This window comes from Rhincodon typus, chromosome 41 (genome assembly GCF_021869965.1).
Source record: "Rhincodon typus isolate 14 chromosome 41, sRhiTyp1.1, whole genome shotgun sequence".
Lineage (NCBI taxonomy): Eukaryota > Metazoa > Chordata > Chondrichthyes > Orectolobiformes > Rhincodontidae > Rhincodon > Rhincodon typus.
Genome location: NC_063372.1, coordinates 1,429,279 through 1,456,601, shown reverse-complemented (window position 1 = coordinate 1,456,601; position 27,323 = coordinate 1,429,279). Strand labels below are relative to the sequence as shown.

The 27,323-nt window shown below is 45.8% G+C and overlaps 2 protein-coding genes across 2 annotated transcripts in view; both read right to left on the bottom strand.

Annotated features, from left to right (window-relative positions):
* LOC109924102 (beta-1,4 N-acetylgalactosaminyltransferase 1-like) overlaps positions 1-27,323 on the bottom strand; it is a 122,513-nt gene that overhangs the window by 44,275 nt on the left and 50,915 nt on the right. The gene's annotated exons all lie outside the window — the stretch shown is intronic.
* Positions 8,220-25,776, bottom strand: b4galnt1b (beta-1,4-N-acetyl-galactosaminyl transferase 1b). Its single transcript, XM_048619008.1, has 6 exons — positions 25,464-25,776; positions 24,567-24,659; positions 20,778-20,965; positions 18,014-18,154; positions 11,268-11,505; positions 8,220-9,101 (listed from the first exon to the last, which is right to left on the bottom strand). The coding sequence occupies exons 1-6, from the start codon at positions 25,774-25,776 to the stop codon at positions 8,884-8,886; spliced, it is 1,191 nt and encodes a 396-aa protein (XP_048474965.1). The 3' UTR covers positions 8,220-8,883.

The window sequence follows — 27,323 nt, the reverse complement described above, 5'->3', positions numbered from 1 at the left end:
TGGGACAATTTCCCATGGCCAATCCACCCCAAACTGCACATTCCTGGGCACTATGGGACAATTTCCCATGGCCAATCCACCCTAAACTGCACATCCCTGGGCACTATGGGACAATTTCCCATGGCCAATCCACCCCAAACTGCACATTCCTGGACACTACGGGACAATTTAGCACGGCCAATCCACCCTAACCTGCACAGTTTTGGACTGTGGGAGGAAAGCGGAGCACAGTCACACAGAGAATGTGCAAACTCCACACAGCCAGACACCCGAGGATGGAACTGACCCCAGGTCCCTGGCGCTCTGAGCCACCGGGCACCCATAGTAAATGTTTTCCAGGCTAGAAAGTGATAGACTGCGGGGTTCCCAAGGGTATGTGCTGGGAACACTACTTTTTAATAAGTATGTATATATGGCATATATTGAAAGAAATCAATATTTCAAAATTTGCTAATGATATCAAATTTGATGGTGTGAAAAACGGGTATGATATCAATTAGGATTTTGACTGACCAGTAGAATAGACAGGCAAGTGGCAGATGGAGTTTAACACAGAGAAGTGTGAGGTGATGGAAAGAGACAGAATGGATAGGGAGAGGGAATATTGAGCCTCCTAGCCCAGCTTTAAAGGGTGAGCAAGGACAGAGGAAATGATCCATTTATGTGACTGCATAGCCTTGTGCAAGCCAATTCCAAAGATTACACACATTGGCAAGAAAGATGAGGGGTAACACAAGAACAGAGGGACCTGGTTGGTGGAGGGAGGGCACTGGTGCATCAATCGTTGAACGTGCCAGGATATATCGATTGAACAATCAGCAAAATGCATGGGATCTTGCGTTTTGCAAAAAGAGGCACTGAGTTCAAATGTAGGGAAGTTACACGGAACCTTTCGAGAGGAACGAGCAGAAGAACATTTTCCACAGCAACTTGGAACGACCTAGACCCACAAGGGCAGAGACAATAAGTGATTTCAGAAGGAAACTGGATGGACATCTGAGGGAAACAAATCACCGAGATAGAATGGGGAAGTGGGATTGACTGGGCTTCCCAACAAAGTTAGCATGGACTCAATTGACTGAATGGTTTCCTTGCGTGCCATATTGACTCTAGGAAACATGGCACTTTACAGAAAGCAATGTGGTACAAACAGCAATCAGATAGTCTGTTTTGAGTGACACTGGTTGAGGGATAAGCATTGACCAGGACGAGCAAGAACTCCCCTCTCCTGCTTCAAACTAATGCTGTTGTGTTTCCACTTGAGGGGGCAGAAAAGAACTCAGTTCAATGTCTGGAGCTGGATGAACACAGCAGGCCAGGCAGCATCAGAGGATCCTGCTCCTCCGATGCTGCCTGGCCTGCTGTGTTCACCCAGCTCCACACCTTGCTATCTTAGACTCCAGCATCGGCAGTTCCTACTATCTCTCAATTCAATGTCTCATCCAAAAGATGGCCCCTGCTACAGTGTGATACTTCCTCGGTACTGCACTGGAGTGTCAACAGAGACGTGAACATACAACACTCGGAGTCAAAACTGCTTGTCTTTTCACTGGGAGAGGTGATAGCCGAGCGGTATTATCACTAGATTATTAATCCAGAAAGCCAGGAAATGCTCTGGGGACCTGTATTCAAATCCTGCCATGGCAGATTCAATATAAAAACAAAATCTGGATTTAAGAGTCTAATGATGACAATGAAACAGTTATCATTTGTCAGGAAAACCCATCTGGTTCACTAATGCCCTTTGCAATGATGTGGATATGCCGGTGTTGAACTGGGATGGACAAGTCAGAAATCACTTCACCTGACAAAGGGGCAGCGCTTAGAAAGCTTGTGATTTCAAATAAACCTATTGACTATAACCTGGTGTCATGTGACTTCTGACTTTGCCCTTTAGGGAAGGAAACTGCTATCCCTACCTGGTCTGGCCTACATGTGATTCCAGACCCACAGCAATGTGGTTGAATCTTAACTGCCCTCTGGGTAATTAGGGATGGGCAATAAATGCTGGACCTAGTCAGTGACACCCACATTCCTGTGAATGGGTTAAAAATAAAACAAGCCTCAGTTGACCCAGATGAGGCTATTCAAGCCCTCTATATCACTCTGCTGTTCAATTAGGTCCTAGGTGATCTGCACCTCAAGCCCACTTAGCTGCCTTTGGCCCACACTCCCTCTAAATCCTTACCTAAGCAGAAAACAGGATCAATCTCCATTTTGACAACTTCAATTCCTTAATCCACACCCTTTCTGATTTCACTACTGGACAGTCTCACTCTAATGTTGGAATTAATGGCCCCTTTTTCTGTACACTCCCACCAGGGGTATTAGTTTTTTGATATATACTCAATACATTCCTTAAAACATCTTAAACACATCAATCAGATCAGCCTAGAGCTTCCAAACACAACCAAAGTCAAGCCAATCCATGTGACTGCGTTGGGGGTGTCTCACAATTGAACCCTTTAAATCTTGGCATTATTCTGATGAATCTACACTGGAGCCTACTGAAGGCCAATCTAACCTTCCTGAGGTGTGGGACCCAGAGCTAAACACAGTTACTCCAGATAGGGGTCAGACCAAGGCACTACAAAACTAAAGTCTTGCTTTCAACCCTTGGTATTCCAGCCCACTTAGAGATAAAGATCAACAATCTGCTGACTTTAGAATTGTGGGGACTTTGTAATGACTTTGGTCATTAAGTATATTCAGAAGTATGTTAAGTATCTCAGAATAAGGGGTCGTCCATTTAACACAGAGATGGGGAGGAATATCTTCTCTCAGAGGGGAGTGAATCTGTGGAATTCTTTACCACAGAGGGCTGTCGAGGCTGGGTCATTAAGTATATTCAAGGCTGAGAGAGACAGGAAGGGAATCCAGGATTATTGGGAAAAGGCAGGAAAGTGGAGTTGGGGATGATTAGATCAACCATGACCACATTGAATGACAGAGCAATGACAGAGTCATTGGGCTGAATGGCCTACTTCCGCTCCTATTTCTTGCTGCACGTCTTGGAGTCAAATGGAGGTCAGACTATGGAAGGTTGGCAGATTGTCATCTTTACAGTCCATTGGTGAACCCAGAATTTTTTTTCCCCAAATGACATTCACCAATGGGGTTTTATTCTGGATTTTTATTGAATTCAAATCACACGATGTGCCATGGCAGTATTCAGAGAGAACACTGGCCCAGGGCTCTGGGTTCCTAGACCAGTGACAGGACCACTATGCCACTGCCTCTGAGCATTTAACATTCCTTTCCCACCATTTTGAAAATATTCAGCTTTATCCTTAATGAGCTTGAACTGTCACATATTTGCTTGCTCACTTATAGAGTCACACAGCATGGAAAGAGACCCTTTGGTCCAACTAGTCCATGCTGACCATAATCCCAAACTAAACCAGTCCCACCTGCCTGTATTTGGCCCATATCCCTCCAAACCTTTCCTATTCATGTACTTATCCAAATATCTTTTAAACCCTGTAACTGCACCCACATCCACCACTTCCTCAGGAAGTTCATTCCAAACGCGAACCACTATCTGTAAAAAAAAAATGCCCCTTGTGTCTTTTTTAAATCTTTTTCCACTCACCTTAAAAATATGCCCCCTAGTCTTGAAATTCCCCCACCCTAGGGAAAAGACACCTGCCATTCACCTTATCTATAGCTCTCATGATTTTATAAACCTCTGTAAGGTTACCTCACAACCTCCTACACTCCAGTGAAAATAGTCCCAGCCTATCCAGCCTCTCCTTATAACTCGAACCTTCCAGTCCTGGCAACATCCTGGTAAATCTCTTCTGAACCCTCTCCAGCTTAATAATATCCCTCCTATAACAGGGTGACCAGAACCGCACACACTGCTCCAGAAGAGGCCTCACCAATGTCCTGTACAACCTCAACATAATGTCCCAACTCCTATACTCAAAGGTGTGAGCAATGAAGGCAAACATGCTAAACACCTTCTTAACCACCCTGTCTATATGTGACACAAACTTCAAAGAATTATGTCCCTGAACTCCTAAGTCTCTCTGTTCCACAAGAGTACCCAAGGCCCTATTTTTAAATGTGTACGTCCTGCCCTTGTTTGTTTTACCAAAATGCAATACCTTGCATTTATCCAAATTAAATTCCATCTGCCACTCTTCAGCTCATTGTCCCAATTGATCAGGATCACTTTGAAATCTTAGATAATCATCTTCACTGTCCACTATACCACCAATTTTGGTGTCATCCACAAACTTACTAACCATGCCTTCTAGATCCTCATTTGATCCTGATCTATGAATGTCCCTTTCTCCTGCTCCCAACTACGCAGATTTACTGTATAGACTTTTATTTAAAAAACTAACTTCTTGTGACTTGAACCCTGGTCTCCTAGCCCAGAGGTAGGGACATTATCACTGCACCAACAAGAGCCACCCAACATAAGTGTAGGCTGTTCAGCAACAGGCCATTAAATCAACTGCAGAAATGGTAACCCTTTAATCAGAAGCAAAGCAAGCTTATTGGAGCTTGCTGAGTTAGAATTCATAGAATCCCTACAGTGTGGAAACAGGCCCTTTGGCCCAACAAGTCCACACTGACCCTCAGAGCGTCCCACCCCGACCCATCCACCTATTCTACAATTCTCTGAACACTACAGGCAATTCAGCATGGCCAATCCACCCTAACCTACACAGCTTTGGACTGTGGGAGGAAACCGGAGCACCTGGAGGAAACCCACGCAGACACAGGGAGAATATGCAAACTCCACACGGACAGTCGCCCGAGGGTTGAATCAAACCCAGGTCCCTCGTGCTGTGAGGCAGCAGTGCTAACCATGAGCCACTATGCCACTCCTGAAGTAGAGAGAGATTTCAACTAGTCAGCTTTCAGTGTCATCAAGGGAAACAACATCAGTGCTGGGGAATAGGACATCTTTGTGCTGTTAGTACCAAGCTTTCTTGGGGAACATGTAGCATACAAAGCTCTGTAATAGGCTACTCATGACTCTGCTGAATGGCACAAACACATCTCAAACTGCGATCTTTGCGTTTCTAACACCAGCCATCCCTGCACCCTTTCTGAATGTGATTGCCAGGTTTCTTTTTCCAGCTCACAGCCACTAGGAAATAGGCTTTTAAAAGAATACATGTTCATTGCATGCAGGCATTTTACCAGCATTTATTGTCAGTCCCTAGTTGCCCCCTTGAGAAGGTGGGGGTGAGCTGCCTTCTTGAATCGCTGCAGTCCATGTGCTGTAGGTAGACCCACAATGTCCTTAGGGAAGGAATTCCAGGATTTCGACCCAGTGACACTGAAGGAATTGCCATATATTTCCAAATCAGATCACAGATGGTGGCATTCCCAAACTCTTGGTGCCTCAGTCCTTCTATGTGATAGAGGTCATAGGTCTGGAAGGTGTTGTTGAAGGAGCTTTGTAGATGGTACACACTGCTGTGACTGAGCGTCGGTGGTGGAGGGAGTGGGATGTTTGTGGATGTGGTGCCAATCAAGCAGGAGCTGCTTTGTCCTGGATAGTGTCAAGCTTCTTGAGTGTTGCTGGAGCTGCACTCATCCAGGCAAGTGGGGAGTATTCCATCACACTCCTGACTTTTGTCTTGTAGATGGTGGACAGGCTTTGGAGAGACAGGAGGTGACTGACTCGCTGTAGGATACCCGACCTCTGGCCATCTCTTGTAGCCAGTGTGTTCATAAGGTTAAACACAGCAGGCCAAGCAGCATCATAGGAGCAGGAAGGCTGACGTTGCTCCTATGATGCTGCTTGGCCTGCTGTGTTCATCCAGCTCTGCACCTTGTTGTCTCGGATTCTCCAGCATCTGCAGTTCCTACTATCTCTGTTCATAAGGTTAGTCCAGTTCTGTTTCTAGCCAATGGTAAGTCAAAGGAGGTCAATGATGGAGGATTCAGGGATGGTAAATGCCATTGAATATCAAAGCAGAGGTTTGGATTCTGCCTTGTTGGATATGGTCACTGCCTCACGTTTAAAATTCATGTCTGCAAAGTCAGGAAATTAGAGAGGGTTTGAAACTAGATCATGGGGGCAAGATGTGGAACAATGTGGTACATCAAAGAGCGCAGGCAAGGTAAGAGAAAAAAAACCAGTAATATGGGAAAGGAAGGTCAAACGATGGAAAGATAGAACAGAGAGGAAAACAAACCAACAATTCTGGACTCGATGTTATATAAAAGCAAAACTGGAGGCTCCGCACCTGAATGTGTAAAGTATTCATTACAAAACAAAGAACTGATAGCACACATTGAAATAAACATGATCTGATAGTCATTACAGAGACTAAGGGGACATAGAATGGGTTCTGAATAATGAGGGGTACATGACATTCAAGACAAATAGAAAGCTACGTAGAGGTGGAGGGGTAGCACTATTGATCAAGGCTGACACTGGTGCAGTAGTTCAAGGTGACCTTGGTTTAGGAGATCAGAATGTAGAAACAAACACACAGAGAATGCTGGAGAAACTCAACAGGTCTGGCAGCATCTTTGGAGAGTGGAAACAGTAAACATTTTGAGTTTGGTATGACTCATCTTCAGAGTGGCGTTCAGAATGTAGTTCTGAAAAAGCTTCATAATGGACTTGAAACATTAACTCTGTTTCTCTCTTCACAGATGCTGCCAGACCCGCTGAGTTTCTCCAGTGGACCAAGGGCCTAAACTGAAGGCTCACTAGGTCAGATGGAGCATAACAGGAAATTTCACTGTCACTAAAATTGACTACCTCGGACATGGCCAAAGGCCAAAACGGGTGAATTAAACAGGGTTTTATAAAAAGACATTACAAGAGTAAGGTGTGACTTTATAAGCCAGTACTGTAAGGCACATTTTTGCAAGCATGAATCTTGAACATCTTAAGGCCTGCATCAGCCTTTAGAGTATAAACAAGGTAAGTGAAAGACCTAGAATGGAAGATTTCTGTTTGTTTTACAAGAATGAACTGTAAACAAAATATGTCTATAAACCTTGATGATTTTCTGTACATATCAGAGAGATGCGGGACTGAAATTGGACAGATGTGCCACACAGACATGGGACAGAGCCAGGATAGAGTAGTAGACAGAATTCTGTTTAGCAAGTCTGAGACTAAGACTGTTTAAATTAAACACAAAGTTAACCTGCATCCTTCAGTTCTCCTTTGATTTATGCCAGGAGAATAACCCACAACACTGACAATACAGGAGCCTGCAAAATGTAGCTTTAATCCTTATTTGCAAACCCCACCATGACCTCGGTCCTCCCTAATATGGGCATCTTCACCAGCTCCACAATCCCCTCTTTTAATTCTGGCTTCTTGAGCACCCCTCATTGAAATGGTCCCACCACTGGTGGCCATGCCTTCAGTTGCTTAGGCCCTAAGCTCTAGAATTCCAAACAAACCCCTTTCTCTCCTCCTTCCAGCCCACTTCTTTAACCAAGCCTCTCCCCCGCTGTATACTTACATGGCTTGTTTTCTAATAGCACTCCTGTGAAGCTCCTCAAGACACTCACAGAGGCGCTGCATAAATGCAGGCTGTTGTTGTTGCATGGTCCCAACCGTAGTGTGAAATCAAAACGGAGAGTGCTAGAGGGTCTTGGCTCAGCACAGCAGGCTGGCTCTGCGGCAAGAGAAACTGAGCTCATGTTTTGTGTCCACTTTGGAAGCTCCTGAGGCTATCTCCACCCTATCCCATGCCCCATGTGGAGTAGCTGGAGGAGGGAAACAAATGTCACAACAAACAAGCGAAAGGCCGAAGGAAAATACTACCACTTGCTTCTGCAACTGAAGGTTAAAGATGGAGCTGTCTTGACATATATTGGTGGCAAGGCATAATGCTAAGGAAATTGAATTCAAACAGCAAACATGGGTAAACAAGCCCACCAAGGGTGTGTGGCGCTGGGCCAGGTGGGTGAGTGTTTGTTCCAACGTCAACAATGCCAGCTGTACTCTGTCGACTGGCCTTGAAGAAGATGTATCAGGCGTTCGATTCAAACTGCAAAAGGGCCCCCTTACACACTACAAAGGGCCCAGTGGCTGACTCATGTTTTTCAAAGCGGGATGTGCAATTAGCTTCCAAGGTCCTTCTCTGTTGTGTTATGCAACTAATACGGACCCACGCAGTCCTGTCTCAAGAGGAACTAATTTTGCAATAGGGGTGAGGTGGGGGGGGGGGGGGGGGGGGGGGGGTGCAGCAAACAAAGTCATGCCTTTCAAAATACACCCAAGCTTTGACATCATCTGCCTTTGAACCAGATTAATCTGAGGGAGGCAACAATTCGTTTTTTGACTCAATACTTTAGCCAGTTATTACAGGATTTTGAACATTTGATTACAGGAGCAATTGGCATTAATCAGCTAGACACTAAATCAGATGAAAGGACAACTAGATCATCAATCAACTGTAGCTGCATCAACATTATTAGAGTCAGCTGTGTGGTTAAATTTCGAAAAGGGAGGCAGACTCATACTGCAGCTGTATCGGGTACAGGTAGGGTCTTGTTTGAGGTAACAGAGTGATTGCAGAATATTACTCTTCGCAGGCAATTCTCAGTCTTGAAACTCAGAAAGGTACTTGGAATGCAAACACTTTTACAATTCAGCCATTTAAGGGAGATTTCTCACTTGCCTGTTCTGGAATTGCATTTTTCTTTTAGCAGCCTTCATGGACAAATCATTTTACATTCTAAACACCCAGCTAGTCTGAGAGTTCTCCAATGACACGATGGAATGAGTAGCAGTTCCTACTGTTATGTGAAATTCAGGCCCTAATCCTACACATCAATGTGTTTTGTTCAATTTGTGATGAGTTCCCATCTCTCTCTGCTTTGGGCATGTCATTAAAGATTTGTTTTGAAGTTTTTTTCTCTTCCCCCTTGTTGCCAGTCCCTTTAGTCCTTTACCATACACTTAAATCTGTTTTTCAAGTAAAACAGCCTGTGTTTCAGCTGGACGTTTGCCTCGGATGACTTGGGGTACCGGAATTCTTTGTAGGTTTTCTCGTTTTCATCAACACTGCTCCAGGGCAGTTTGATCTTGGTGGCGTGGTCCACAGTGACATCATCACAAGAGCCAACATGGAGAATGCCCAGTCCATCAATAAAAAACTCTGCCAAAAGAAAACACAAGGTACAGCCATTAACGCGATTTAGCATACATCATTGCTACAACGAGTTAACTCGTGTTGGAACACAGGAACAATAAAATGGTGCCACACCGAATCGTCAACAGTGCCACACCGAATCCTCAACAGTGCCACACCGAATCCTCAACAGTGCCACACTGAATCGTCAACACTGCCACACTGAATCGTCAACATTGCCACACCGAATCGTCAATATCAGGCCCTTCAAACCACTTTGGCTGATGGATGAGAAGAGGTTACTGTGCTATATTTATGAGGACTGTCCTAAAGATTGTTAGAAGGGCCAGGGTTTTGAGTGCATGGCAATTAAAATAAACAAGAGAAGGTTTTGTTTAGTTTATGACTATCCAAGTCATTTTCTTCTGGCTTGATTCCTTGGGGGTCTTGAATTGGCACTCTCCCTTTAAGAGATGTTGATGGGAAGGCTATCCCCATAAAGGGAGGGGGCAGGGTGGGATGTGAAGGGAATTGGCTATGTTATCCAATTCTGATCATACTCTAATGACCCCTGCTAGAAAGTGAGTGTGTTTTTTTTATAATCATTCATGGGATGAGGGTGTTGCTGGCTAGGTCAGCATAAATTGCCCATCGTAATTGTCCAGAGAGCAGTAAAGAGGCAACCACACTGCTGTGGGCCTCATGTTACATGGAGGTCAGACTGGGCAAGTGCAGCAGTTTCCTTCCCTAAAGGGCATCAGTGAACCAGATGGGTTTTTCCAACAACGGATTCATGGTCATCATTAGACTCTTAATTCCAGATTTTTTATTGAATTGAAACTCCACCATCTGCCATGGTGAGATTTGAACCTGGGTTCCCAGAACATTACTTGGGTCTCTGGATTAAAAGCGATAATGCCACTAGGCCTTCACCTCCCCCAGGTAACAGAGCACTTGTGAACTGCACTGAGGAAATGCAGCAGCTGACCAGTGCTCACAAAACCCTCACAAGTAACATGGGGATTGGGTGCTTTCAGTGTTAATTCAGAGATAAATGGTGACCAGGACACAGGGGACAATTAACCTGTTGGGATCTTTAACAGGCAGCTATTAGCTAATTCCAGTGGCTGCCTTTCCCGCTTCCTCTGTCTCAGAGGTGCATCATAACACGTCCAGACAGGTTGATTAAAATAAATTATAGGACAGGTGACCAAAAGCCTGGTTTAAGACAGAAGTATTAAGGCGTATCTTAAAGGAGGCAGAGGTTTAGGGAGTGAATCCCAGAGTTTGGGACCTCAGCAGCTGAAGGCACAGCCATCAATGGTGACCACTGGGGGCACTTAAGGTGCCAGAAGTGGAGTGGCGCCAAGATTTCAGAGAATTATGGGTCTGGAGGAGAAAACTGAGCTCGACCAGTGTGAGGCTATGGATGAACAAGGGTGGGAATTTGATTAGGAAGTGAATGTCAGTCGGCAAGGACAACCACAATGGGTGAATAGGTTGGTAACTGATGTCACCTTACACTATCCATGACCGAACATCATGCTTGTAAGTGGAGGCTTTATCACATGACTTAGAGTCACAGCGTTGTACAGCACGGAAATAGACCCGTGCTGACTATCCCTGATTAGGGATAGTCAACATGGATTTGCACACGGGAAGTCATGTTTGACAAATCTTTTAGAGTTTTTCGAAGAGGTAACCAAGAGGATGGGTGAGGTTAGGGCAGTGGATGTTGTATATATGGACTTTAGTGAGGCCTTTGACAAAGTCCCGCAGAGCAGGCTAGTCATGAAGGTTAGGTCACATGGGATCCAGGGAAACCGAGCTAATTGGATTCAAAATTGGTTCGATGGTAGGAAGCAGAGGGTGATGGTTAAAGATTGTTTCTTGGACTGGAGGCCTGACTAGTGGTGTGCCACAGGGGTTGGTGGTGGGGCCTTTGTTATTTGTTATTTATATAAATGATCTGGATGTGAATGTACAAGGCATGATTAGTAAGTTTGCAGATGGTACAAAATTAGGAGGTAGCATTGATAGCGAGGAAGGTTATCAAAAATTACATCTTGATCAGATGGGAAAGTTGTTGTTCTCTCCAGGACTGTTCCTCGCAATGTCTTTCAATCCCTGGAGAGCCTGGGGCAATCCTGACTTTTTGGTGACTGCTCTGTGCCAAGGAGGACGCTCGCTCACCTGAATGCGCTACCCGAGTCAGCCGAGGGTCAAAGCCCACCCGTTGCACCTTGTCTGTGCGGGCCAGGAAGAAATTGACTACGCCGTCCGTCACCACGCAGTTTGGAAAGCCCCGCAGGACGTGGTAGTGGCCCATGCGGGTGTGCAAGCAGTCGCCCTCCTCTCCTCCTTGCTCCACACTGATTTGGTGGCGGAAAGTGGTGGCAAACCCTGTTTTCTCTCGCACCGCCCCTCCAACCTACAGCGGAACACAAGAGCAGGATGCTAGAAGTCTGGGCAGTTGCACAATCAGCCCTGGGGCCCAGTAAACGGAATGGGCCGAAGCCTGCTAGCATTAAAGAACAATGGATCATGACGATTAAAAACTCACGTTACCATGATAGATTTACCCGGAGGTGTGAATTCAGTGCTGTAGAGGACGTAACATTAATGCCAGAATATGGAGGAATGAAAGGGTCCCCCTAATTCCAAAATAGAGCACGTCTTCAAAACCATGGTGCCATCACAGATCAGTGGCTCCTCATTTGGATGTTTTTTGATTGAACCCCCGTGTTTGCAGGTGGCACAATACAGCTGGCAGCCAATGAATTGTGCCCACGGTGGCTCAGTGGTTAGCACTGCTGCCTCACAGCGCCAGGGACCTGTGTTTGATTCCACCCTTGGGGTGACTGTCTGTGTGGAGTTTGCACATTCTCCCCGTGTCTGCATGGGTTTCCTCTGGGTACTCCGGTTACCTCCCACAGTCCAAAGATGTGCAGGTTAGGGTGGATTGGCCATGCTAAATTGCCCCATAGTGCCCAGGGATGTGCAGGCTAGGTGGTCAGCCATGGGGAATGTGGGGTCCCAGGGATAGGGTGGGATGCTCTTCAGAGGGCCGGTGTGGACTCGATGGGCTGAATGGCCTGCTTCCACCCTGTAGGGATAGTGTGCCAATGTTGTGGAAGAGTTGGAAACAGATTTAGAAGGCAGAGCCTGGCACCAATTGTGGCGATGGCCAACTGAGTGAACAAGTGGGCGTAAGCAACAAAAGTCTTGTCTAGCTCGATCTTTTTGATTCAAGTAGGTTGGCACACACATGATGGGCAAAAGGGCTCCCTGCCGTGGATTCGATGATTTGACAGCTCAATGGGCACTCAAAATTGATTGGTGACTAAATGTAGGCAGCATGTGGAGGAGAGGAGAGCGGAGAACATACTGGTTTTTGAAACAGGTTAGGGAATGTGGAGGACACAGAGAGGCTACCAATGTATTTTGGGTTCAAGAGGCAGAGGGTGAATAGTCAGGACTTAATTTGGAAGACTGAAAAGAGTTTGAGACAGTGGGCCTTATGACTGAGTTGAATTTGATGCAGCTGACATACATTGTGAGAAACTATAGCTAAGGAAGGAATATCAGCTCTACGAGAGACATTGGCATTGATGAAAAGATTCAGAACAAGGTTCAAAATTAAATATATATTGAGAAAACGCTGCCCTGTGGGACACTGCTGACCTTCCAACTGAGATCGGTGAGGTGAGTCAGAATGACAAAAAGCTTATTGGTGGAGATTTTTGTGATCCAATCATTGTTTGAGACGGGGAGTAAACGATCTGAAAAGGAAGGAAATTCCTGCAACATATTATTGTTGGCGTCCTTCCTCAAGCATCACATTCACAAGCTTACAAGTGCAAAAGATCTCACTCTGAGCAAAGTCAATGAAGTAAATGTGGGTGAACACATTGAAAAGGGTGATACTTCAGTGTTTACAAAAGTGAAGGTCACTGGGTACAAGGTAAATTGTAAATTGAATGAAAACATGACAAGAGATGTGAGGATAAACAAGAAGAGTATGACAGAGGGGTTTGTCCAGCCCAAGGCCTGATGAAGTACATTCAAGGATGCTAAGGGAAATGGCATAAGCCAGGGAAATGGATTTTCTGGGGTCTGTAGAGGGTTAGTGTGCGCTGGAAGATGCCAATACAATATCCACCTTCAGAAAAGAATAAAACTAATGTAGAGAAAATAATGAGAAGCAGCCAACATGGATTTCTGTAAAGGCCGATCATGTTTGACAAACCCAATAGATTCTTTGAGGAGGTAACAGATGTGGTGATGTGGAACACATGCATTTCCCATGAATCTGTAAGACCATGGGCGGCACAATGGCTCAGTGGTTAGCACTGCTGCCTCTTAGCACCATGGAATTGGGTTTGATTCCAGCCTCAGGCAACTGTGCAAACTCCACACAGACATTCTCCCTGTGTCTGCGTGGGTTTCCTCTGGATGCACCGGTTTCCTCCCACAGTCCAAAGATGTGCAGGTTAGTGTGTATTGGCCATGCTAAACTGCCCATAGTGTCCAGGGATGTGCAGGTTAGGTGGGATAGCCATGGGAGAATGCAGGGATAGGGTTAGTGGGGGGTTGGGTTTGGGTGGGGTGCTCTTCGGTGGGTCAGTCTGGACTTGATGGGCTGATTGGCCTGCTTCCAGGCAGTAGGGATTCGAGAAGACCTAGAAGCAGAAGTGGGCCATTCAGCCCATCAACTCAATTCTGCCATTTGATGAAATTGTGGCTGATTTGAGAATCCTCAATTCCAATTTCCTGCCTTTTCTCCATAACCCTTGATTCACTGATTCAAAATCTGTCTATCACAGCCTCGACAGCCCTCGATGGTAACTAATTCCACAGATTCACTTCCCTCTTCATCTGCCTTATTTGTGTGTCGCCTTATTCTGAGGTGATGCCCCCTGCTCATAGAATCTCCCACAAGAGTAAATAAATTACCTTTTCTGTATCTACCCTGTGAAGTCATCTAAGAGATGTCTACGTTCCAATAAGGCCGTCTCTCATTCTCCTAAACCCCAATGAGTACAGGCCCAACCTACTCAACCCCTCCTCATAAGACAGTCCCTCCATACCCGGGATCAGCCGAGTGAATCTTCTCTGGGCTGCCTCCAATGTCAATCTTTTAGAATAACTTCAAGAAGGTATAACACAGGAGACAATTGACAATAGGGCTCAATGGTTAGCACTGCTGCCTCACAGCGCCAGGGACCTGGGTTCGATCCCACCCTTGGGCGACTGTCTGTGTGGAGTTTGCACATTCTCCCCGTGTCTGCATGGGTTTCCTCCGGGTGCTCTGGTTTCCTCCCACAAGTCCAAAGATGAGCGGGTTTGGTGGATTGGAAATACTAAAAATTGCCCATAGTGTTCAGGGATGTGTAGATTAGGTGGGTTAAAGGGGAATGGGTCTGGGTGGGATGCTCTGAGGGTTGGTGTGGACTTGTTGGGCCGAAGGGCCTGTTTCCACACTGTAGACATTCTATGATCTATGAAGATGAAGAGATACAGAATGAAGTAAACAGTTAGGAAATTGGACATATGAACTTGATAAAAGGGACGAAATGGAGAGTTAAGAATGAAGGACAGTTTCTTAGAACAGTTCGAAATGGATAACAATATTTCATAGAGTTCTGTTTTCAGAGCCATTTCATTACCCTATGTACATCAATCAGATTGCAATAAGGCTAAATATATTTCCGGTCAGAAGTGGGGATGGTCGCTGATGATTGCACAATGTTCAGCACCATTCGTGACTCCTCGGATACTGTCAACTGACAAGTAACATTCATGTCATACAAATGCCAGGCTCTGACCATCACCAATGGTGTTATACTCACTGAATCCCCCACTATCAACATTCTGGGGGTTACCATTGACCAGAAACTCAACTGGACTCACCACATAAACACAGTGGCTACAAGAGCAAGTTACAAGCTGGGAATCCTGCAGCGAGTAGCTCACCTCCTGACTCCCCAAAGCCTGTCCCACCATCTACAAAGCACACGTCAGGAGTATGATGGAATACTCCCCACTTGCCTGGATGGATGCAGCCCCAACAACACTCAAGAAGCTTGGCACCATCCAGGACAAAGCAGCCGCTTGATTGGCACCACATCCACAAACATCCACTCCCTCCACCACCGACGCTCAGTAGCAGCAGTGTGTACTATCTACAAGATGCACTGCAGAAATTCACCAAAGATTCTCAGACAGCATCTTCCAAACCCATGACCACTTCCATCTAGAAGGACAAGGGCAGCAGATACATGGGAACACCACCCCCTGCAAGTTCCCCTCCAAGCCACTCACCATCCTGACTTGGAAATATATCGCCGTTCCTTCACTGTCACTGGGTCAAAATCCCGGAATTCCCTCCCTAAGGGCATTGTGCAGTGGTTCAAGAAGGCAGCTCACTACCACCTTCTCCAGGGCAACAAAAGACAGGCAAGAAATGCTGGCCTAACCAGTGGTACCCACATGCCACATATGAATACATCTAAAATAACGGTCATCCTGATTGCAGGGTAACTAATTCTGTGGAACAAAGGAAGCAGTGGGGAATATTGATATGATTATCGAATGGAAAAAATTGGGTAATGTGGAAAAAACAGATTGGGGGTTCAGGGCAGTCAGACACTGAAAACAACACCCCAAGTGGATAAGAACCAAAAAAAATGAAATTAGAAATTTAAAGCCAAGCGTTACAGAATATCCTTTCTCAGGCAAAATGTAATGGTGAATCCATATCAACCTTACTTAGACCATAGCTGGAGCACTGCATGCTGTTCCGGGCTTTGCACAACAGGACAATTGTTGAGGCAATGATTAGGGTTGGGCGTGGAAACAAAACAGAAAGTGCTGCAAAAACACAGCAGGTCTGGCAGCATCTGTGAAGAGAAATCAAAGTTAACGTTTTGAGTCCGGTGAACCTTCCTCAGAACTGGTAAGGTCACGGATCCATTTGGATAGTGCCAGCTCTGAAGAGGATACAAATATTTGAGAAATCGAGGCTGTTTTGTGAGGACAGCGAGAAGTATCTGAGGAGTGATAGATGCGTTCAAGTTGAGAAGGGTGGAACTATGCACAACGATTGAGGGGTTCTTGAATAAGGGCACTGAGTTATTAAACATAACAGCTTTAGAAAAGAGAGTGAGAGAAACATTTCTACACAGGAACATGAGGGTGCAGCATTCCCTCTGAATTAGTGATCGAAGCAGAAACCATGGAAACGGTCGAGTGTAGGTTAGTGAGCTGGTTGGGGGGAATGGGAATGAGAAAAGGTAGGTGTCTGGGATTAGGACTACTTGTTGTGTGGACCAACACAGACTGGCTTATCTGCTCCGGTCTCGTCACTGCCATGTACAAGATAAAATTGGGAAGAATCGGAGCGACAACCTGGTTGGTGAACTAAATCTTCAAGGTGCTGAGGTCTTGTTTCGTAATGAAATCTGAGTCAGGGTGTTTATTTGGAGGTTTGGGGAAGCAAGATGGGTCAAAACATTTGAAGAAGGAGGTATAGTGCCAAGTGACTTGGAGTAACAACTTACTGAGGGCAGAAGGGTACCTTGGCAATGAGCTTGAAGGGTGGGGCACATGGTCAAGAGTGAGAGTTTCAAATGGGCACGAGGACAGAGGAAGCTGAGACCTGGATGAGTGCCAGCCAGGCCTGGCATGACGATCTCTCAGTGGCCCAGCGTGGCAGGCTCTCAGCCTGGGGTGGCAATCCCTCGGCCTGGCATTGGAGGCTTTTCGGCAGTACATGGCAGTCTCTCAGCTTGGCATGGCCTTAGCGTGGACTTCCGGTTTCGAGGTGATTCCTCGAAGTGCAGTCCCACTGTGGCTAAGCACTTAAGAAAGGCTGTAACGTTTGAACTTTCAGCTTTATTTCTTTATTTTCTACTGAAAACTAAGAAGGTATCACTGTACTATAATTACTGCAATGTTTAACTTTTAACTTTGTTTCCTTTCTACCTTGTTCTTAAGATTCTGTCTTTTGGTGGTCTTTCTTCAGAGATACTTAAGGGTCAATCTGATGCTTCCAGTGGGGAGCCACATTTAGAAAGAAGGCAGATTGGAACATCAGCTAAATGCTGTCTCAGTGTCATTGATCATTGCAGCTTTGAGTTCTATCGCTTGGCTGAGAGCTTGTTGAATCTATCCTTCAGCATGCAGCAGGAATAAAGGCGTCTATTTGTAGCCTGGAAACGGTTCGGTAAAGCCTGGTCCATGACTTCAAATCATCCCCATCGAGAATAAAGATCATGCACCAGGGTCACTCATCCACATTGAAACCAAGGTACGCCAACCTGCAGGGAGTTGGCAAGGAAGAGAATATGGGCAAGGGTCAGGAATGCTGTGGAAAAGGCAAGCAAACCAGTGTGTAGACTCACCTCAGGAACCCCCCCCCCACCCATACTGGGTTTAATAAGACCAAGTCGGTAAGGCTATATCTGAGCTTGTGTGAATAATATGTTATTTAATGTGAAGTGACTGTAGGTTGCAGATCAAAGCCGTGTTAAACAAATCATTATTATTCCAGTGACTACTTCCTCTTTTGCCTAATTTGTATTTTGACCACATTCTCTGCAATAATTGCACCCATTTCATTAATTGAAACAATAGGTCCTTTTTCAACGAAAGATTTCAGTTGATGGAGCAGCAGGTATGCGTGGTACTAGATCATGGAAATTAGGGTGGTCCCAGATGGGCAAGAAAGGAGATGTCACCAGTAGATGCCAGTTAGATGGCATTCAGTACTATGGGCAATTGCAGACATGTAACTGACACTGTTCTGAAAGCAGAAAGCTACCGAATGGATAGCAACATGGGATTACACCATGCCCAGTAACAGATTTATTTTACAGTCAGCGAAAACATTAAAGCTTTCCTGCTGGGCAATACCGAGATAGGTGTGGCCCTCTTACCAAATCCAGTGTTGTCTTCTCTAGAATGTTCACCAGCTTTTCAAGCTTAGTGTTTGCGGTAAAAATGAAGTCATCATCGACCCAGAGCAGATATTTCGTTGTGACTTGGGAAATGGCCAAGTTCCGCCCAGCAAACCAACCCTGTAAAGATCAGGCATCGATCAGATTCCATGGAACACACAACAGCTACGCAAAAGCTCTTGTTACATTTGCTCGCTAAACATCTACCTTCGTTCAAAAAAAAACAGGAATTCCGTTTGATCCTAGCGATTCCTTTCCTTGACACCCCCACCTCACTTTCTTCGAATCAGTTTGTAATTGGGAACAGGATTGAAGAGGTGTAGTGAAGAATGGATGACATCATTTTTTTGGCACAGTCACTGTGGCTCACTTAGTGGGGTTGTTAACCTTTACCCAGATCAAGATAAAGGCAACATTTGTTCTGCTGCCTTTATCTCCAATATTAACTTAGTTTGAGTAGATTTACTCATAAATTTTTGTGTTATTGACAGGCCTTCTGTGATGGAGGCTACCAAGGGAATTCAAATGCAATGCATCACTGATTGATTAGAGCGGAAAATGTTGCAAAGGGCCGAGGTAATTGCAAAGCTGAACAACAAGCACTTCACAGGAAACATAATCCCAGGTCCTTGAAAATCATGGTCTCTGCCCAGATTCAACGTAACTGAAAGTCCAATAAATAAGGACAGAAATATTGCCATACAGTGATCTCAAAGCGATATCCGTAATAACTTGCTTTTAGGCAGCAATTTTCATGTAATAGTTTGGTGGTGGAGACAGAAACCCTCAACTCATTTCAAAGGAACCTGGACTTGCCCCTGAAGCACTGGAACCAGCAGGGTTACAGAGCAAGGGCTGGAAAGTGGGGTTAGAGTGGATGGCTAGTATATTCAACCATACAAACATGATGGGCTGAATGGCCTCTTTCTGTGCTGTAACCTTTCTACGGTGTCAGAAACAGCTATAGTATCCAGGACAATGCAGTTAATATATTTGTGGATGAATATTCTCAGAAATGCTAATTTTGGGCCCCAGGGTTTTTGTTTTCCTTAGTACTGGGTTGTGAATATGAGTGCACAATATGAACTTCAGCATGAAAGCTTGAGAATATTCCACCAGTCGCACATTGACAGGGTTTGAGCTTTAGGGAGAGGCTGAACAGGCTGGGGCTATTTTCCACGGAGCGTTGGAGGCTGAGGGGTGACCTTATAAAGGCTTATAAAGTCATGAGGGGCATGGATAGGGTGAATAGCCAAGGTCTTTTCCCCAGGATAGGGGAATCCAAAACTAGAGGGGCATAGGTTTAAGGTGAGAGGGGAATGATTTAAAAGAGACCTGAGGGGCAATTTTTTTTACACAGAGGGTTGTGCGTGTATGGAATGAGCTGCCAGAGGAAGTGGTGGAGGCTGGTACAATTACAACATGAATAGAATGGGGACATGAATAGAAAGGGTTTAAGAGGGATATGGGCCAAATGCTGGCAAATGGGACCAGATTAATTTATCTGGTTAGCACGGACGAGTTGGACTGAAGGGTCTGTTTCCATGCTGTACAGCTCTATGACTGTGTCATTCCTTCTCTTCACCTACTCCTTCCTACCACCAGGAAAACATTGGAGACCTGTTGAGCCTTACCCCCGTTTTCTGAACAGTGTGTAACAGTAAACGCCCTTCTGAATTAATTTTGTACGCTCCTACTTTTATTTTGTACACACTGCAGCATCTAGGACCCTTCTCTTACCTCATCGTTTACCAGCCTAAGGTATCAGGGAGAAAGTCGCTTCGCAGAACTTTCAAACTGACCAGTCGGATGTCAAGTTGACTGAGCCTTCCTTTCGTTGGAGGTCACCGAGATCATAGAATCCTTACAGTGTGGAAGCAGGCCACTCGGCCCATCAAGTCCAAACCCACCCTTCGAACAGCATCCCACCCAGGCCCATCCTAAACCTGTAACTATCTCCCACGGCCAATCCACCTAACCTGCACATCTTTGGACTGTGGGAGGAAACCGGAGCACCCGGAGGAAACTCACGCAGACACAGGGAGAATGTGCAAACTCCACACAGACAGTCGCCCGAGGGTGGAATCAAGCCTGGGTCCCTGGCGCTGTGAGGCAGCAGTGCTAACCACTGAGCCACCGTGCCACCTAGAGTGATCAGGGAACTCAACTCATGAGGGACTGCTGCATAAAGGCCATATTTCGTGCTCTTGTTTTATAGGCTGCTATTACCTTGAAGCACTCTGAAAATCTACATTGTTTTTTATTCAGTCCCAGGATGTGGGTGCCACTGGCTAGGCAGCATTTATTGCCCATCCCTAATTGCCCAGAGGACAGTTAAGAGTCAACCACATTGCTGTGGGTCTGGAGTCACATGTAGGCCAGGCCAGGTAAGGATGGTAGCTTCCTTCACAGCAGTGAACCAGAAGGGCTCTTCTTGACAATTGACAATGGTTTCATGGATATCATTAGAGTCTTAATTCCAGATTATTATTGAGTTCAAATTTCACCAACTGCCATGGCAGGATTTGAACCAGGTCCCAAGGACATTACCTGGTGTCTCTACGTTATTGGGTCCAGTGACAATACCTCTAGGCCATCACCTCCCCTAACACAGGCCTGCTCTGATTCATTTTACTGAGTCATTTCTAAATTGCGCACTGCATTCGCCATGTTACCACACAATGTGTATATCAACTGTCTTGCTTGCTTCTTTCATTTTGTAGTAAAAGAAAACATACTGCACCTTCCCAAATGGCATGAAGTACTGCTCAATGAAGTCTCCTTCAATCTTTTGTGGTTTGTCGCTGTCATCCGCGATGACAATGGTGACATTGGGGTAATATTTCCTAACGCTCGAGATCAGTTCCCTCAGCTTGTCATACCTCAGAAATGTCTTGGTTGCTATAGTCACCAAGGCACTGATGTTATAGCCTAGAACACACAGAGAACAATTTGTGACCACCTTTCCTTTGAAACTAGTGTCAAATATATCGATACACATAATGCACTCTTTTCTCAACAAGGGGTGTAAATATTTCCGATCTGCCCCATCATCCTGAGCACAGCACAGGAGGAGGCCTTTCAGACACATAAGATAGCTCTCAATTAAATTAGGTCACTGCTCACTCTTGTGTTAAAAGAGGATATCGTTATTACTAGTCTACCTAACCATCACATCTTTAGACTGCGGGAGGAAATCGGAGCAAACCCACATAGACACAGGAAGAATGTGCAAACTCCACACTGACACGAGGTTGGAATCAAACCCAGGTCCCTAGCGCTGTGTGGCAGAGGTGTTAACCACTGACCCACTGTGCTGCCTACTTTCTTCTTCCTTCTAGTTCCTCTCTTCAGATCTCTGTTTTTTTGTTTCAAATCTAGCATTTCTCTCTCTCTGTTGTTTGAGGTGTTCTTAAAGAGGAAGGTGGGCCGACAATGAATTCAGTGAGAAAAAGCTTCAAAATCTCCCCTCCCCCTACCCCCATCCCAAACCTACTAACCTCATCCCGCCCTCTTGACCTGTCCGTCCTCCCTGGACTGACCTATCCCCTCCCTAACTCCCCACCTACACTCACCTTTACTGGCTCCATCCCCGCCTCTTCGACCTGTTTCCTCTCCACCTATCCTCTCCTCTATCCATCTTCTATCCGCCTCCCCCTCTCTCCCTATTTATTTCAGAACCCCCTTCCCCTCCCCCATTTCTGATGAAGGGTCTAGGCCTGAAACGTCAGTCTTTCTGCTCCTATGATGCTGCTTGGCCTGCTGTGTTCATCCAGCTCTGCACCTTGTTGTCTCAGTGAGAAGTTTCTCAGGTTGCACTATGCAGCTGGCAATGGGCAGGACCATATCAGTGATTGCTGCAGGCCAGAAGCCTGGCCTTTGCTCACCCTTGACCCCAATGACGCACTCCCCTGGATGGTCTGATTGAGACTTCTTTCTCTTGAAAACCTGCGTTCCACCGCTCCCGAACTGGCTTTGCCAGTTTGTCAGCTTAGCATCTGCCACTACTTTGAGCATGTCTTGGCAGCCATTTGCATTAGGAGACTGACACAGTGCTGCACAGTTGGATATGATGTTATGAACAAAAGATCTTATGGCATTAGATCAAAGAAGAATGAGGGAGTTTTCCCAGGCCAATATTTATCCCTCAATCAACATCACAAAAACAGACGATCGGATCTCCATGTTGTTGTTGGTGGGCGCTTCTCATGTACACGTTTGTTGCTATGCCTCCTGCATTTCCAAACAGTGACCATATTTGCCCTAGGGACATCCTGAAATCATGAGCCTTGCTTTTAAGGTTAAGCCAACCCCCCAGCCCAGCCCACAAGGTTGCAACTCTTGTTTCAATAGAGAGTCAAACTGCCCAGAGAAACTCAGCAGGGTCTGGCAGCATCTGAAGAAAAGTCAGACCGGACTCAAAACACTAAACACTTGTCTCTACAGATGCTGCCTAAGTTTCCTCCAGCAGCCATACTATCTGACTTTGTTAAACTGCCTGAATCATAAAATCCCTATAGTGTGGAAAGAGGCCATTCAGCCCATCGAGTCTGCACTGACCTCTGAAAAGTATCCCACTCAGACCCTATAACCCCCCCGCATTTCCCACGGCTAACACACCCTAACCTGCACATCCCTGGACACTATGGGACAATTTCTCACGGCCAATCCACCCTAACCTGCACAGGTTTGGACTGTGGGACAAAACCGGAGCACCCAGAGGAATCCCAGGCAGACACGGGGAGAATGTGCAAACTCCACACAGACAGTCACCTGAGGCTGGAATCAAACACAGGTCCCTGGCACTGTGAGGCAGCAGTGCTAACCACTGAGCCACTGCTCCACTGTGCCATCTGTTCAGGTAGAGTTTGAGCAAGAAAATTGTAGCCTTGAAATCCTTGTGCATTTTGGATCAAAAATCCTGGAATTCCCTCCCTCACAGCATTGTGGGTCCACCTACAGCACATGGACTGCCGCGGTTCAAGATGGCAGCTCACCATGTTCCGAATGGTCAACGTGCTTTTGCTGGTTTACACTTAACCATACAGAACCAGATTCTAAATGTCATTGTTTTATATGAGGTTTTCACATCAAGTGAAATCCTGTGGTTTATCTGAAAATTCAAAGGGATTTTTTATCCATCCAACCCTCTGGTTGGCCGTAGTCTTGGAGGATGCACCTTACCTTTAACTTCCCAGCTCAAACAGCACCTTTTTGTTTGCTACCTCAGGGACGTAACAGATAAAAGTCTTTTGTTTTTAATTTGGGCGGGGGGCAAAATCACTGTTCCTATGATTTTTCTCCTGGGTTTTGCTCCCGACAGGAAATTAATCTGCAAATCCCGGTGACTCCGGGGCAATCCTGAAGGAGTTGGCAACACCATCAGGAGGAAAGATTTCCTTTCCCCCCCACCGGATGCTATTTCTAAGGAAATTTGCCAACACGTCTGTTCATTATATTAAGGATTTTTCTCCTTTTTTTTCGAAAGGGATATGGGTATCACTAGCCAGGCCAGCAGTTATTGCCCTAACTACCCCCTGAACTGAGTGCCTTGCCAGGGCCATTTCAGAGGATGGTTAAGGATCAATCACATTGGCTATGGGTCTGGAGGCATGTGTAGGCCCAGACTGGGTAAGGATGGCAGATTCCCTTCTCTAAATATTCGCCAAGGGCATTAGTGAACCAGATGGTTTTTATACAACAATTAACAATGGCCACCATTAAACCAGTTCTTTATTCGCTATTTTATTTGATTCAAATTTCACCATTGTCCACGGTGGGATTTGAACCCATGTCCCCAGAAAATTAGCTTGGGTCTCTGGATTGCACACATCAATGAGCAATTTAGCACAATTGAAGACTTTGCAATGTTTCGGAACTCAGGTTAGGTGCTATACCAAGGCCACGTTCCTCTTGAAAGCAGGGATGCACTTGCCACTGATCCCAGCAGGAAGTGGGGCAAGAGGGCAGAGCTGCCCCTGGCATTAGCAGTTGGCGACAGAAGGACACTGGCGCAGGAATGTTGACCCAGAGGGCACATGGCACGAGCAAGCAGTATCAGAGAGCAGGGCACTGGCAAAGAGGGGCTGGAGAATAAAATGCTTCTCACAAATTTAAACTCTGCAACAGTGCGAACAGGCATTGCAAGCTTTCCTTTTTGAGCGCTTTAAGTAAAATTGGCGCCATTGCGCACATGAAACCAGCAATGTCTCGCTCAGAAAGCGGTCGAATCCTTTTTTATGCCTCACCTCCCACCCAGGAACGATGCAGTAGCGTTGCGGCCTCAGGAGCAGATGCGATGGGAAAATAAAAGCGCGGAATTCTGCTGGAGGAATGGCATCCGAAACCAAATTGACCCTTCGCCAATCGACACTTGGAAAATAACAGGGAACCCACGTCATTCGGAGGTGGCATTAAAAGCTAGCCTGCCACTAAAGCTACAGGCTCTACTCTACACAAGGTGCTTTGTGGCTGGTTCTATTGTGGGATTTATACAGGAGACATCCGTTAGTCCTGGATTAAAGGCACTGACCTGGCTGGTCTTCAGAGCTGTATAGTTTTGGGATGGTGGCATGCCGGATTTTGATGACAAAAAAAGCCTGGTGTCCGTCTGTCTCGAGCTGCACTGGAAGATGTAAAATACACACACTGAGACCAGCATGGGTTAACACAATACATAGTGGACTGTCAAGAGGACCCAGCTTAGACCCTGATGACTGGCTAGTCCTGAAATCGCACAGTGCTCACTCTAACAAATGATTCATCCTTATTTAAAACTGTTTCCTTGTTTTGTGACCCGAGCTGAAGATTGTGGGTTCCATGGTGTTTGATTTGATTTATTATTGTCATGTATCCAGATACAGTGAAAAATATTGTTTTGCGTGCTAACCAGATCAATCATACCATACATAAGTACCTCAGGGTAATAGAACAGAATGCAGGATATCGTGTTACAGCTGCAGTGTTTGCCCCTGGTTCTGAGTTCGAGGTGATATTATTCACACGTGAGCCTGGACAATTCATCCACAACTGTTGAGCCCCTCCACTTTTCACCCTGTGCCCGCTGCCTGGTAGTGGGGAGGTGACAGTGGTGTGTGTCACTGGATAAGAGTCAACAGCAGACAGCCTGTTGTTAGAGTGGGTACTCTATACAATTTCACAGCTGGTCTAGGACTCATTACAAATCAGATGGATCAAGACATTTCTCCAGGAACTGTCCCAAGTTGCTCCAACTTGGGGTGGAAGTCCCCCAGAGGACAGAATGATTAAAAAAAAACAGGGAATCTGAGTATCCCCTGTCAAAGTTAGCCCCGTCTCTGTTCCTCCACCCCCACCCCACCCTGAGTGAGCCATCATGACAGGCAGCCTTTAAATGTCTCTCTGAGCCAGAACAGTGATGTTTGGGTCATTCCCCAGTGACCCTGCTTGCCACTTTTGCCCGTTAGCAGGATCGCTTTTACAAACAGCATTTGTATTTTGTCACTATCCTTCACTGACTGCGTTTTGCTGGAGAAATAATCCGTTGGGAGACGTGGCGGTCCCGAATTCCGCAGTTCATTGAGAATTCGGTCCAGGTTTGATATGGAATGCTGGGTGTAGGCTGAGCAATGTTTGGGGTTGGGGGGAATTCGATGGATGGTAAGCGGTGTCATGTTTGTCAACCCCTCTCCCAGCAGCCTCGCTCTGCGACGCACCTCAGCGCCAAGTGTCGGCTCTTGGGGAGGCGAGAAGGCACAACTCATTGGCATGTGGTGGCAATACATGAAGATTGACAAGAAATGAGCAGTGTATCAGCCTTCCAACATACGGCACAGAAAAGGCAGGTTTTTGCATCCGTTATTCCCAATTTTCTATGTTCTCTGTCAGAGGAAGGCCTCTTAGGAGAGGTGGAGGCAAAATCCGAAGCTGAGCCACTCAAAGACTTAACCTGGCAGCAACATTCCGTCCCCTCCCATTCATGGCAAAAGTAAGAGAAGATAAGTGAAACAAAAGTAAGATTCAGTGTTGTTCTGTCCAGAAGTTGGAGCAAAATCCTGGGCAAAACTCAGGAATAGTCGCTTCATAAACGTGTTAAGTTGTTCCCAGGCTACGTTACGATGATTGGCGTATGATGATGACAAATACAACTCCAGCCTTCAGTGAGCTCAAATCACTGTTCCTCACTGGTGTAGGGCTATGATGTGCTTTTTATAGTTTTCTATGTGGTAGCCCATGTAACAATAAAGCATGGAGTTGGGATCTTACTGAGTCAGATATCTGGAAGTTTATTGACAACGATGTATACAAATATGACATTGCAGACTTACATATACAGCCTGCGTTATAGCTTGAACTGTCACAGTTTTGCCTGCTCACTTTATCTATCATTGTCCCTTTCTCTTGCTTTCAACTGTACAGATTTACTATGTTCCCCAACATAAAGTGGACACTTTTATTAAAACCAAGATGTTCATAGATATTGTGGCACAGCTCAGGAGCAAGTGGGCTTTAAACCCAGACCTTCTGGTCCAGAGGTAGGGACCTTTACCATTACACCACAAAATCGGATTAGATGCTTACTTCGATTACTTTAATATTGCAAACATAGTTGACTGACTAACTAGTTTGCTGTCTACTAACAGAATGTACAGAGTAAGATGGAGACTTGTGCTAGAGTGTGATGTCAACTAGCTGTTTTAACATTACAGTGCCTCTCTGAGCTCTATAAGACCATAAGATGTAGGAGATGAAGTAGGCCATTCAGCCCATCAAGTCTACTGTGCCATTCAACAATATCATGGCTGATCTGATCATCCTCAGCTCCACTTTGCTGATTAAACATCTGTCTATCTCAGCCTTGAATATACTTAATGACCCAGCCTCAACAGTCCTCTGTGGTAAAGAATTCCATAGATTCACTCCCCTCTGAGACAAGAAATTCCTCCCCATCTCTGTGTTAAATGAGTGAGCCCTTATTCTGAGATTATATCCTCTGGTCCTAGACTCTCCCACGAGGGGAAACAACCTCTCCACATCTCCCCTGTCACATCCACTCAGAATCTTGTATGTTTCAAGATGGTCTCCTCTCATTCTTCTAAACTTCAATGAGTTCAGCATCAACTGCCCAACCTACTCAACCTCTCCTCATAAGACAGTCCCCCCATACCCAGGATCAGCCAAGTGAACCTTCCCTGGACTGCCTCCAATGCCAGCCTATCTTTCCTTTGATAAGGGGCCTAAAGCTGTTCACAGTATTCCAGCTGTGGGCTGACTAGTGCCTTGTATAGTTTTAGCAAAACGTCCTGACTTT